The 14,044-nt window shown below is 38.8% G+C and overlaps 1 protein-coding gene across 7 annotated transcripts in view; it reads left to right on the top strand.

Moving 5' to 3' along the window:
* Positions 1–13,180, top strand: part of LOC133283235 (mitogen-activated protein kinase 10) — a 149,816-nt gene extending 136,636 nt beyond the window's left edge. For 6 of the 7 annotated variants that reach the window (XM_061479882.1, XM_061479911.1, XM_061479920.1 and 3 more), the window contains 3 exons: positions 4,667–4,730; positions 5,304–5,381; positions 9,980–13,180. In XM_061479882.1, coding sequence (XP_061335866.1) covers positions 4,667–4,730; positions 5,304–5,381; positions 9,980–10,122 — 285 coding nt within the window. In that variant the 3' untranslated portion in view covers positions 10,123–13,180. Of the gene's footprint in view, positions 1–4,666; positions 4,731–5,303; positions 5,382–9,974 lie in introns of all 7 variants that reach the window. The other variant, XM_061479928.1, reaches the window with a different exon arrangement.
* Positions 13,181–14,044: the final 864 nt, after the last annotated feature.

The following is a 14,044-nucleotide window of genomic DNA, read 5'->3' on the forward strand; positions in this document are numbered from 1 at the left end:
TGACACTTCATAGCAAAATCAAGGCTGTCAGGTTGTGCTTCTTTTCTGTTATTCTCTTCTCTTGCTCAGCCCCTTGTGTAAAGATACTGTATCTAAACTCTTTGGTGATCTGCAGCAGGGATATTTTAGTGATCAGTTACAGTGTTTGGTTTTCTGCTTAGAAGTCCATGTTTCCCATCTGTTGTATCACAAAAGAAGTTTACAGCTCTGCTTTATTTGCACAGATATTCCCTCTAGTGAGTGACATCTATCCATTTATAGCTGATTAATTATGGAAGCTGAGTACAGCTTCTGCAGCAATTTTTCTTTGTTAATGTGAGTGAGAAGTACTGGTTAGAGAAGAAAGAGGCATTTCTGTTTTTTCTTTTTCTTTTCCAAATCAAACAAAACCTTTTTCCAGCATACTGTTGTATGTACCTGCAAGCTGTTTGTAGCCAAGTAATCTTTACTCCTGATGCATGGTATCCTTACAGTCTAGCTGCTCAGAAACAGCTCAGACCACAGTGTCTTTCATGGACACTACCTGTGGAGTTTTACAAAAGGCTCTGCAAAAAGTCCAAGTAATGAATGAGCACAGAGGCATCTCTTTTTCCATATCCATAGTAGAGATCATGGCCAGACGATTGTGGAGTCCCTGAGCAAGATCCAAGGTGGCCCTATACACCTTGCTCTCTAGCTAAAGGGACTTTAGGCCTCTGGCAACAGCCCACTAGTACACTTCATCTTGCACTGCAAAAATAAATATGTAAATGGTATCAGTAACACAGTCTAGGTTGTAGCAAAACACAAAGGAATTTTTATATTCACCTATTATGAGCATCTAAGCCATTTAAATAGTTTAATCTCCCACCATTAAATTTTACAGCCTCCATTGCCTCCATTTATATATTGCTAATTTTATTGTTGCTTTATATGCCATTTTGCAACTACTGCTCCAGACACAGTGACTCGGAACAGATGCAGAGTCAAGCCTTACCCCTGCATAGCCTTCTGAAAACAACTCTTCCCAAGGTCTTCATTGTGCTGACACTAGCTCTGCAGAGGCAAGGACAGAGATGGCAGGATTTATTCAAGTGTGAGCTCCAGCCCACTCCTTTTTGCTTTCTAGCAGTGGCATACAAACTAATCCATGTTGCTTTGAGAAAGTGAGAATACATCAGCCCCAACATGTGTTTTTTCCTTAGTGTACAGCTTTTCCTCTCCTCCCATTAGAAAGGTATTAGAAAGGACTACTTGTAACGAGTCCAGTAGTCTCCTGATGTTTACCTAACCACATGAAAACACTGTCTTTTGTGGGTTTGGGTTTTGTTTGTTTGTTTGTTGGGGTTTTTTATTGTTTTGGTTTTGTTTAGAAGAACATCCATGTGGATATTTTCTGTTTGGGTTTTGTTGTTTTTTTTTTTGGTGTGTTTTTTTGTTTGTTTGGTTTTGGGGTTTTTTTTTTGGTAATTTTTATTCTCAGTGAATGGTAAACTTCATGCAAAAAAATTTTTTAGATCAATTTGTAAAATAGAAAAGCCACTGAAACACCACTGAAACAACAAGTTGTTATTCTAACATGTACAAGAAAAATTTAATGAATTCCTTCTCTTTTGCATCCAAAAATAGATTCCATTCTTTGCTATTGTTGCCAATGCAATTGCTTACAGATAAATCTTTGGGGAGAAAATGGCTACCTTAAATTGAAGCTAGATGCTGCCACCCTTAGGCTTCATCCAGACATATGCTAGCTCATACCTTTTCTAAAACCTGTACAGTTTATAGGAATGTCTATAATACTGCAGCTGCATCCACCTAGAAAAAATCATAATGATGAAATCAGTCATTTTTTATGGCATTTGAGTCAGGAAGCAAAGCCATTTTTAGACCAACCTTTGCAACAAAACTGTAATTGGGTGCCCAGGTATGGCAGCTGCTCTGTCTGCTCCATTGATACGATATTTGTGTTAAAAACCTCTCTTCCTCCCTCTAATTTTAGAAACTGGTTAAAAAAAAAACAACAGAACAAAGAAATTAGCAAAGAATCGATGGTCAGCCTGTAGGTTGATAACAGTGTATTAAGTTTTGTGGTTCTCATTAAGATTGATGAGAATCATGGGAAGATTAATGAATTCCTGAAACTTGTGGTGTTCTCAGCTCAGCTCTGCCTTGAATCAATGAAAACACGTCTTAAGGACTCATTTACCTATATCAGGCAATTCAGATGGGAAAGCTTCACTTCTTCCAGCATAAGAGCACTGATTTAGCCTTTCAGCAGAGTGCCATTCACCTGTGCTCTGCACAAGCTTTAGAGATGTAGAGATCCTGCCTGTGTGAAGAGGAGGAATTTATACATGTCATTATCACACTGAGTATTTATGACCCTTGGCTCTTGCATTCCTGCTGAGAGCCATGTTTTATTGCTGCGGGTTATGCCAGCTCACAAATAAAGGTCTGCAGTAGAAATACTAGTACAGCAGTAGCACTGTACAGGTGCAGTTTCTGCCATCCTGTGGTGTGTGAAGTACAGTTTGGTTGCTCTCCCTTGTTTTCATAACAGAAAAAGAGTTTGGTAACAAATGAGGTAATTCTGGACTCTCTTCCTGGAAAATGTCTTCATTTCCAGAATGTTTTAATCTAGGAAATAATTACTGCTACTTTTCTTATTGTCTATTAGCCAATTGTGCCTGCTTAAGACATAGCTGAAATAAATTAGAAGACACATAAGCCAAGGGTTTTATGGTTCTATGAACTGAGGATAGGAATGTACATCTGATTGCTTGTTCCTCTTGATTCTGTAATTTGTGTTTGGGAATTCAAGCAGTGAAGGAAACTATCCTCTTATTTCTGCCTGGGGGAGAAATACTCCTTCCTGTTTTTCTATGGAAGGTGTAAAAAAAAGTGTTTACACTTGGTAAGAGCTATTTTACCCATAGCCTGTGCTTTTTGTAAGCCCCTCCCTGAAGCTTTAAGAAAGAAAGGGACTTGCAGGAAATTCTTGCCTCCTCTACTGCTACCATGAAAAGCCAAGAGCCAGCTGCGTAGTGGAACTGACAGGCCGTGTAAATCTCCTGTGAACTCTTAACACCCCAGGATTTCCTTGTCTTTGCCAGCTTTCTCTGTTTTCCCCCATTACGAAATACACGCTGTAGGGCTGGTTGAGTAGCTAAGCAGTAGTGCAGCAGGCTCAGCTGGAGGGATGGAGCAAGCTTACCGCATCCCAAGGGTCAATGGTGAGCTCATCCACACTCTTCCGTAGCTTTCAACACACTGATATTAGAGACATCAGAAACATGAAGTCCCAATAGAGTTTTTTACCCATTTTGGTTGAATATATCTTAAACTTCAAAACTCATTGGAAGGGTCCAACAAGAGTTGTTAATGCTGAATAAAAGAATAGATGCATTAGTTTTGGACTCAGACTTCTTTTGTGATTGTGTCTTACCTTACTGACATAGCAATACTTCAGGTACCCCTGCTGAGGCCTGACATTCATGTTAACTCATGGTATACGTTTCAGGTTCTCTCTGCTCTTTCTCAGGTATGAGACTTGGCATTCCACAACTTCACATAATTCCTTTGTCCTTAGCCCAGTACAAATGTCACTATACAAGAAGCTGTTTTGTTTTCAGTACATTTGTCCAGTTCAGCTATCATACCATTTTCCTGGCCCATATTACATCAGTTTCTCAGTTGTATCTGTTAGTATGCAAATAGCTTAATGGACTAATGGTGTTAGAGTCTTGAGAGTAAATTCTCAACTTCTAAGTGAATCAAAAAGCAGCTTGGTAAATTTGCATTTAACAGGAGAATGTTTTGAAAGGGATGCAATGGCCAAGTGCCCAAGATGTAAGTCAGAGGAAAGTTAGAGTTGTGGATCTTTTAATCTTCATTAGATACTCTTACCTTGGATGATGAAGCTTGTTTGGCTGCTGTATTTGGCAGCTAACATCAGAAGAGACAACACATGGCTTAGTTGCCCAATGAAAGCAGGTATTTAGGCTCTTGGAAATTCTAGTTGCTTTTGTCTCAGTAAATTCCATAAATTCCAGGATCTGCTACTTCTGTAACACTCATCAACTAAAAAATACAGTAAAACACACAAACAAGCAAGCAAATAAACAAACAAAACTCAAACCAAACACACCTTTCTGGGCAAAGCAGATTTATTTAAAAATATATATACTGAAAAGCTTGGGAATTTGGAATATGGATCAGAAATTCTGGCAAAGATTTACTTCAAAATAGAGTTAATCTGAGAAGTAGTATAACAGTGAGTATGATGAGTATGATGTCTAAAGGGCAACTTTAATATAGTAATCTTACTACTAATTAATCAGGGTTGGTATTTGTCTGTTACTCTGACAGTACTTTCTCTGCCAGTGCAAACAATCTGCATGTGGTTTCTGGTCTCAGTGTTAAGCATAATGGCATTGTTGACCTGAGTTCTATTTCAACTGCAACTGTAGCTCTTGTTTAAAAGATTGTTGTATATTGATTTCTTCTGCATAAAGAGTTGAAGTCCAGAAGTGTTAATCCCTTTAATATTCCAGTGTGTTTCATGTGGTTTTTCATGTACAGGATAGATAATTAAGAGGGAAAAGAGAATTTACCTTTACTTAAATAATTACTCCTAATTATTTACAATTTAACAATTGAATAAATAGCTTTTTTTTCTGTCCTGCAGCCGCCTCCTCAGATATATGATAAACAGCTGGATGAAAGAGAACATACAATTGAGGAATGGAAAGGTAATTACAGTTTAGAGTTATATGGGAAGGGTATTTCAGTGGCCGTGTCCCACTGCCAAGTATCTGCGTAAAACTAAAAGAATACCTTTGATATGAAGAATTGACACTAGTCCTACAAACTGGTGCTTTGGTAGTGAAGATGTAAGAAATGTCCTGAGGGCTAGCATTATCTATGTTAACACAGGAGGTGCGGATTGCACTGCTTCATTGAAATATAAGGGTATCATCTGGAGATCAGAATACTGTTCAGCAGCATGATATATCAGAACTTTAGCTACAGTAAAAAGCACTGTATTACCATGCTGCTTTATTTCTAGACAATGTTGCATTAAGCAATAAGTGTTGCGTTTAACCCTGTTTGTCTCAATTCAGCTCCAAAAAGAGATGATAGGAGAGGAGGGGAATGGAAGAGAGAGGTCTTAGGTGAGTAGAGCTGTCAGAATTGTGAAGACAAAGTAGAGCAGACCTAGGATGCCCATCGGAATGCTACAGTACTGTGGTTTGTGATAGTTGTTTTGTTCCTGATCATAGGCACTGGTTCCTGTTTGTAACCGCTGCAATTCTCTCTTCCAGAACTTATCTACAAAGAAGTAATGAACTCTGAAGAAAAGACTAAAAATGGTGTAGTAAAAGGACAGCCTTCTCCTTCAGGTACTCAGCCCCATTGAATAACTTTGACATGTTTTCTGTACTGACAAAAAGAGAATGGAAATAGCTGAAGTACTTGGCTACACTTGCAGTTATGTAGACCAATTTAGAAGTGCTTGTGAAATCCAGTGCTTCTAATGGGATAACCTTGATTTAATTGTGCTCCAGTGTCATGTTCATACTTAAAAATTAGTCTTTCTGGCTATTTGAGATATTGTTTTCTTGGCATTTTCTATGGAAAGATCTGTGGTTATAGATTATATTCCTGTGGGTGGGGAGGCCTCAGATTATTATTATATACTGTTTATGGATAATTGAATTAATACTTTGCTAATTGATATACAAAATTGGTGATGTTAGCAAGTATCCACCTGCTGGACATGTATGTGATACAGCACCCCTCCCACCCTCGTATAAGCATCTGGTATCTACTCTGGTAGTTCATCCTTTCAGAAGTCTGATAACATTAGATCAGCTTGCTGACAAACTTGATTGACACCTCAGTGAGAAGGGAAAGTCGTCTTCAAACACTGATTCTTTAAGTCCTGTCAAAAAATAAATTAACAACTACATTTTAACTGAGGAAAATTCACATCAGCAATCTTTTCACAGAAATGCACCCTGTGACTGCCAGTACACAGAAATACATCGAATCATAGAATCATAGAATAGCTAGGGTTGGAATGGACCTTAAGATCATCTAGTTCCAACTCCCACATATTTGTGAAGGTATGCTTTCATTGGCAGACTTGGAGTGCCCAGCTTTTTAGCAGTATTCTGGTAGTGTTTATCAGTAAAACTACCTTCTACAAAGCCTTTCCTCAAAGCAGAATCATTTAATTCAGTGTTTACTGCATATTTTCACAGAGAGATTTTTTGCATTCTCATTTTTCACTTGCTGCTGAGCCAAATTTATGTTAGAACAAGAATGCATCATTAATAACTAGCAGGACAAGGAGAAACATGGCAACAGTGGAGGAAGTTAATGGAGTGCTGGATGACAAAATTGGAGCATTAGTACTGCACATGGACTTTGACATCGATGATATCAGATATTGTGGAAAATCCACTGTGTTCTTGCTGAGTAGCAAACAAAGCATAGGGCTTGCAGAATTAATTTACCAAACTTCTGTAGCACCAATCTGGGCTCCTGACAAATGTGTTGATAAATCCTCATTCTTAACCATCTCTCAAAGAATGGTGTTTGCAGTCTCATTTATGATCAAGAAACACTGTAGTTGCTGGTTTCAGGAATTTACTACCCAGGGATTTCTTTATGTATTCTATGTTCTATTTTTCCTATGTGAAAGGTTTTTGTTGTTTATATAAAACATTTCAGAATACACAAAATTGACATTTCTTGCCTGTCTTCTGCTGTTTCTCTTTGACTGTTTTTGGATTGTTCGGCACCAACATGTATTGCAACTACTTAAGAAATGCTCTCAGATGAGGCTTTTTAATAAAACATCAGATTTCCTGTTTTTCATCACTCCATACATCTGACTTAATTCTTTTTCCACTGAATGAAATACTGGAAGAATGAGATGACACGAGTCACCAGTTCTGAGCATAAGAGAAATGGAGGAGACTACACACACACTGCTTGCTTTTCAGTGTTCTTGGCAAGAATTCAGCAGGCTAAGATTTGGCCTGTATAAATAATCACTACAGGCAAGCTGGAGATGTTTGGAGTTTCTGTGGCTACTTGGTAGAGCTTTCAGGGAGACAGCTGATGTTGACACCACCAAGGATAACCGTTGTCCATAGACAGTTTAGGCTGCTCAGAGTGCTGGGGTATCAGAGTGTCGGTCACTTACTTCTTCCACTTGTCCTGTGAAGACAAGAAGCTTGAAATGTGAAGCCCTGGGAGAACCTCAAGTGCCCCTCATGCTCATGTCCAACAAATCAACTGTGTCTGAAACTGTTCACAGCAGATACTTCTACTGCCTATTCCAAACAAAATTCTGTAGGCTACCTTGTAGACTTTCAAATAGTTTTTCCTATTGTCTTGCCTAAACCCTTTTTGCTGCAGTTTAACTCTGTTATTTCTTGCCCTGTTTCCAGAGAACATGGAGAACAGTTCCCTCCATCTGTCTTTCTGGCAGCTCTTAGCTCACGTAAATTCCATTATCACATCCCTAATCAGTCTTCCTTCATTTGAACTTCAGTACCTGCATCTTTGAATCTTTCAAATTTACTGCCTTTTTTTTTTTTCTTTATCTAGTTGACTTCTGTCTTTCGTAGATCACAGTGCTCAAACCTATCTGCTTAAGGCACTAGTAGTGCTGATTTAAGTGGAAAGATTTGTGTATAGGTGTGTATATATGTTACCTAAATATGTAAGCAATGCATGCAAACAACATCTGCATGTACACCAATATATGCATGTCCACATGTACACATAAACATTGAATTTAATCTTAGATGGGAGTTTGTGCTTTTCTGTGTTTTCCGTGTCACAGAATTGCTAAATGGATGTTTTATTTATAAATTCAGATGCTGTACCCCTTACCAACATACTCACTATTCCAAAGGTCTAGGCCATACCTGGGAGAATATTAAATACATGTGAGGAATAGCCACTACTTTTCATCAACCTTCAGGATTGTTAAATAATCCCTTTCTTGCTGAAAATTGCTCTTTTATTCTTCCCTCCCTTCCTTTTAGATGCTGCCTTATTTGGTCAGTTTTGTTGCTATCACCCAAGAACTACAGGATACCTTTAGCAGCCCTCTTCTGTAATGTGCAGAGCTTAAATTAAGCAGCTTATGGACTTGCCAAGCATTGAGACACTGGATATCAAGAGTTACTAATGACATGATTCACAAGAAGCTGAGCAAATTCCCAACACAGACACAAGGCATATTTTTGGAAACAGCGAAAGCTGCATTTCTCCTTTCAGTTTTTTCCCCTCACATCTGTACCACTTTGCAGCTGGATTCTTAAAGGCACTTTCATAGATGCTAGCTAAATAGGGCTTCATAGGAAGCTTCCTCTGAGGAAGGAATCCCTACTTTACAGCAGGGAAATTGATGCGTGGCTTAAAAGAGCAGACGTCAACTCAACGGCAGAGCCAGGAACAGATCCCAGGAGTTATTTTTCACCTGCTCTAATCTTTTGCTCTTTTTCTCAACCCTGTAACCAGTGAGAAGCTTCCTGCCAAACCGCAAATTAATACGTGGGGCTCTCTTTCTCTTTTGAATGTACCTCTTTTAGTTCTGCACTGTTTCACCTGGCATACATCCCTTCAGGAACAAGCTGTTGTAGCACCAGACAGTTGATTCACATAGCAAATTAAGCATTACTTGTTGGCTAGGACAGCTTCTGGTTGGGTTTCTGAGTGTTGCTGTGTAAGCACTGCTTTGTGCTGCTGAATTCTTTAATTCTGTCATTCAGGTTTGGTGTGGCTTCCCTTGGCTTTGTGCTGAAAGTTAGGAATAACTATAAAAATGCACTTTCCAGAAACTAGAAACTCGCCTGGGGCTGAGTTAGTACTTGGTGAAAGGAATATAGAAGGGTTTATTGAATTCAATGGTGCTGAATCAGACAGAGTGTAACAAAATATTCACCTGTACAATTTCTGCAGCTATTTCATCAGTTATTTTGCCTAGCTAAGTTGATTGCGCATTCATCAAAGAAAGCTGCACAGCAACAGTTTGATCAAAAGTCAGTTGAACCTACTGGAATTCTTTCTTTCCATTTGATTGGAGACCTCATAGCAGCCTTCCAGTATCTGAAGGGAGCCTACAAGGATGCTGGGGAGGGACTCTTCATTAGGGACTGTAGTGATAGGACAAGGGGTAATGCATTCAAACTTAAACAGGGGAAATTTAGGTTAGATATAAGGAAGAAGTTCTTTACTGTGAGGGTGGTGAGGCAGTGGAATGGGTTGCCAAAGAAGCTGTGAATGTTCCAGCCGTGGCAGTGTTTAAGGCAAGGGTGGATGGAATCTTGAGTGACATGGTTTAGTGCAAGGTGTCCCTGCCCATAGCAGAGGGGTTGGAAATTGATGATCTTAAGATCCTTTCCAACTCTAACCATTCTATGATTCTACAACTCCTGGGACAGTATCCATGACTTTATGGCAGGTTTCTGTCCAGCACTGTAAACATTTAGAAAGGTAATATATTGTTTAGTCATTGATATCATTAAGTTCAGTCATGTTTTGGCTATATCTACATGCATTTCTTTGAACTGATCAGTATTTTCATAAAATGCCATGTGGTTTAATAACATGTAGACATGAGAGAGTATGGAGGATTGGGTTGGTTTTTTTAAACCATCTTGGTGGTGCCTGTGTGATCCTAGCAGGCATCTGATTTTTGGGTGTTTTGTGGAAAAGAAATGGCACAAGAGACACAACAAGAGCTAAGCCTCTTCAAGCCAGAGTGTTGAGAGAGAGAATTTCCCAGTAAAAGGTTTGATATTGCCCAAAGCCTAAAGTTGGCATTGCCCATTTTCTGCTAATATTTGCCATCGTTTAAAATGGTCTTTGTACTTACACGCCTGTTGCCACAGAGTAAGCATCCCTTGCTTTTTAAACTGTGAGAAGTTCTGGGGTTTCAGGTTTAATCACGTTGGTGTTCATTTTCGTAGCACAGGTGCAGCAGTGAACAGCAGTGAAAGCCTCCCTCCATCCTCATCTGTCAATGACATCTCATCCATGTCCACGGATCAAACACTGGCGTCTGACACAGACAGCAGCCTGGAAGCTTCTGCGGGACCCCTTGGTTGTTGCAGGTGACTAGCCGCCTGCCTGCGAAACCCAGCGTTCTTCAGAGGATGATGTAATTTAGGAGGAAAAATTAACAGGAGTTAAGAAATGAAAAGGAAGAGAAATAAAATACAAAGATTTAAGTGAAACAAGCAAAATCTTTTCAGCCTGCTTCTCCTACAGAGTTATGTAATGCAGCTAAGCTCAAGTGTATATTTAACTTATAGTTGCTCTGCTTTGGTCTTCTTCCAATGATGCTTCCTGGGGGCAAGGAAAAAAGGAACTGAAAAATCCTTTTTTTTAATCCCCTCCCCATAAGATGTAAAATTAATGGCTGCAAAACCAGCAACCTGCAGCTGTCCTTTTCACACTGGCATGACAAGGTGTGCAGTAGTCACTCCCAAACATACAAGTGTGTATCTGCCTTCACTCTCTGTTCTGTCGTCTTCTGCCCAGTGATGCAGATAGGGATACACATGCATTGTTCTTCATATACCAATAGCACATACACACAGGTGCCAATAGAATTCTGTCAGCTCATGCAGCTGTGTGCCTATAGGAACATGCACATCTGCATACCGACTTAATGTGCACTTCACCACTGTAAATGGCCCATTTCAGATGAACTGCATAACTACATCTGTGATATTACCAGTATATATTAGATTTGTTTATTCATTGATGAGGTTGCATAACTTGTGTGAGGATTTGTGGAAGTGTAAATAACCACATTGAACTGTGGCTCCCTCAGACACTTGAAGATGTAGCACCAAAATTTCTGTTGAGATTTGTATATATATTTTGAAATAATAAGCAGTTTGTATTGAAAGAAGAAGCCATAGAGCTTCATAGAAAAATGTTCGTGAATGTTAAGACTTGTTATGATTTTTAAAGCAGATATGCCAAGCTAAAACCAGGTTAGAAGGAAGCACATGTATCTTTGCAAGATACAGGGAACAGAAATGATGGGGTTTTTATGCATGTCTAAGCCCAGAAGGTTTTATCTCAGTAAGCAGCTTTTCCTGCCAATGTTAAGTGAGTTATCATCTTAGTTCATAGATAGGTTTGCTATTATGAATTACATGTATTCATAATATATGTGGCTTGTATGTTAGAGTGGTATGACAGGGTTGGGAAAAAGGCAGAAAAATATCAAAAGGTCATGAAACAACTTGTTTTTATTTTACTTCTATGTCTTTATAGGTTAAATATTTGCAGCCCACTCCCTCTCTAGTATATGTTTGCAGCTTAGAGGGTTTTTTTTCCCTTTAAATAATTCTCTTGCAGGGATCTCTACTGCTAAGACAACAGGCCTTCTCTAGGTGCTTTCGGCTGTTCCTTTGCTTGTGACAAACCATCTGACTCCCTCAGGAAGTCTTATCCGCTGTGTTACATGGAAAGGAACCACAGAGTGCGTGGGTCTAGTATTCCTGTATTCTGAGTAATAGCAGAGGATATCAATCAGCTAGTGTGCTGGGCTGAAGTGGTCTCAATCAGGGGTCTTAGGTGGTTTAGACAGAAAAACCCAACAGTGACTGATTTTACCAGGTAATAATACATAGGATTTGCTGTGGTAAGTAACAGCAAGTGTTTTTATCAGAGAATGGCAAAGCTCCACCCAGAATGTCAGAACAACTGACAGCTAAAACATCAATTAGCATTTTCCAGTGCAAGGTCATCACCTGAGTTGGAAGCTAACTAAAATCCAAGTCATCTCTCCTCTTACCAGAGTATTTCATGTAAACTGAAATGAGCTAAATTGTACTCCAATGTTTTCCAAATGTTAAAGAAAGAAACTGTTTTGACTATATTAATGCATATTTTGAATTCATTGATTCTTATGTATTCAAAATTCTACCAAAATAAGACTGTTCTATTAGGTAGCTTACAAGCCTGCCATTTGTGGTAGGAAAAAAACGTGAGTATTAAGTCCAGTTTTGCTCAAAGGGAAGGAAACAAAAGCAAGAAACATTCTCTCCAGGGTGAGAAAGAGGGGAGGTAAAACATAAGTGGATATGAAATAATTTCAGACTTGGTGGGCCTGAGCTGTCTCAAAATTGCTGTAGGAAACGTTTTGTGTTTTTTTTCCCCAGATATATTTTTGGTAGATTTTTATAGAAATCTTTTTGAGAACAAGATTAGGTTAATAATGTTCTAAAGTAACTGTAAAAGCAATAATTTACTACTGCTGAAAATATTTAGCAATATTCTCTCTTAAGCCATGAAATACAAAGTCATTGTTGAGTGATGTGACTCTCACTTCAAAGCCAGTGATCATAAATGTATTGAAAGGTAAACAGCAACGCTTTGTAGATATGAAGGCAATAACCCCAAGGGTGACTTCTTAGCAATAATCAAATGTATCATCTCCAGATTTAATTCGCCACAGATATTTGTTAATAATATTCAGGTAACTAGTATCTGCTTTACGTTCCTTAGTGCACAGCATTTGAGTGTTTTATTTAAACGGAAAAAAAAAAAGGTGTCTAAAAGAGGCAAAGCTGTATGTAAGAGAAACTGCAAAAATACCACAAATGTAGACCATAGAAACTTGGAATAATCACAGTTCATTGACAGTGATATTGTGGAGATATGGCATAGGCAGTAGCAGAGAAGCCCATTTATGGTAGACAGATGCTTACAGATCTCCCATATTCCATCTATCAGAGTCAAAAAATGCGCTCTTAGTCCCCTGATACTCAGCCTTGTTTGGGTTTGTGAAGTGTGGGTGAAGAACCAGTCAGCATAGATGTCCTAGTGATCAGCACTAAATCAGCCCACAGCAATTATATAGCTTTATTTCCAAAAGCCCTGATTCCATTAAGCACCCATGCTTGTACAGACACTTAATGGAGACTATAGGGATGCACACATAATTTCAACTGGCATGTGCTTTTGTCCTTTGCTCAACAGTGATCAACATCAGCATGTGCTTAAGTGCCTTGCTGAAATGGGGCTTAAAAGAATTATTGCATCTCTTTTTGTCCTCAGATTAGTCTCCTTTATGAGAAGCTTTACCTGGGGGAGGAGACTTGGGCTGTCCACATTGGACACTAGGAACAAAAAAAAAAGCCATTAGTGAAGAAAAGCAATAGCTCTTTACAGTTCTAGTCCTTATATGTTCAAACCGAAGTAGGGACCATGGAACAGGAATGGTATCCTTTGTTCTGCTTTGTGTCAAGAAGTTGGTGCTGTCAGCTGATTCCTTACAAGAATGCATGTACTCTTGAATAAAAGGTTGTAGTGATGATGTTCTGTAGCTGTCTTAAGGTAAACAATTTTTTACTTTCAGATTCTAGAAGGTTTTGACACCCTTCTCTTTAAGCCCATTCCCCTTTATTCCCCCAGTCTGTTATTTTTTGCCAGTGATCTTTTAAATCTACCTCTGTTTAAAATATTACTGAATAGTACTTGAGTAACAATTTTCAGCTCATTCAGAGGTTTGCAGTTGTAAGCATAATTGCCACCACTGGAGAAATGTAGGAAATTGGGAAGCCAGAGATCTATGTACAGATGTTCCAAGATATTTAGGTATTAAAGGAGTAATCAGAGAGCCTGTGCCAGAAGTGGCATATCTTCCATCAGCATGAATGGCAGCTGGACACCTTGGTATTTTTGAAATTGTACCTAAGAGCCTGTTGGTATCTTAAGTGCCTGAATACATGAAGAAATTCTGTCCCAAGTGGCTTAAGTCATGTAGATAGCCATCAGCAAGATGAGGAAAATGGCAGAAGCATCTCAACTATCAGTAGCTGCTCAGAGCACTAGCTGCAAAAAATGGCATTGACAAAGTAGACAGAAACGTTGTTGCAAAATATTCCTGCTTTATTTTCAGATGGAGTACTTCTGGATAGTATGAAAAACTAGAAAAGGAAAAAAAAAGTCATAATTGTTCTTAAAAGACACTTCAATTTTCCTTCTCCCTGATGAATGAGGGTGAGATATTGATTTA

The sequence above is a fragment of the Pezoporus flaviventris genome, unplaced genomic scaffold, assembly GCF_033815535.1.
Source record: "Pezoporus flaviventris isolate CSIRO_AGI_PZ_B2104156 unplaced genomic scaffold, CSIRO_AGI_Pfla_v1 ptg000002l, whole genome shotgun sequence".
Taxonomy (NCBI): domain Eukaryota; kingdom Metazoa; phylum Chordata; class Aves; order Psittaciformes; family Psittacidae; genus Pezoporus; species Pezoporus flaviventris.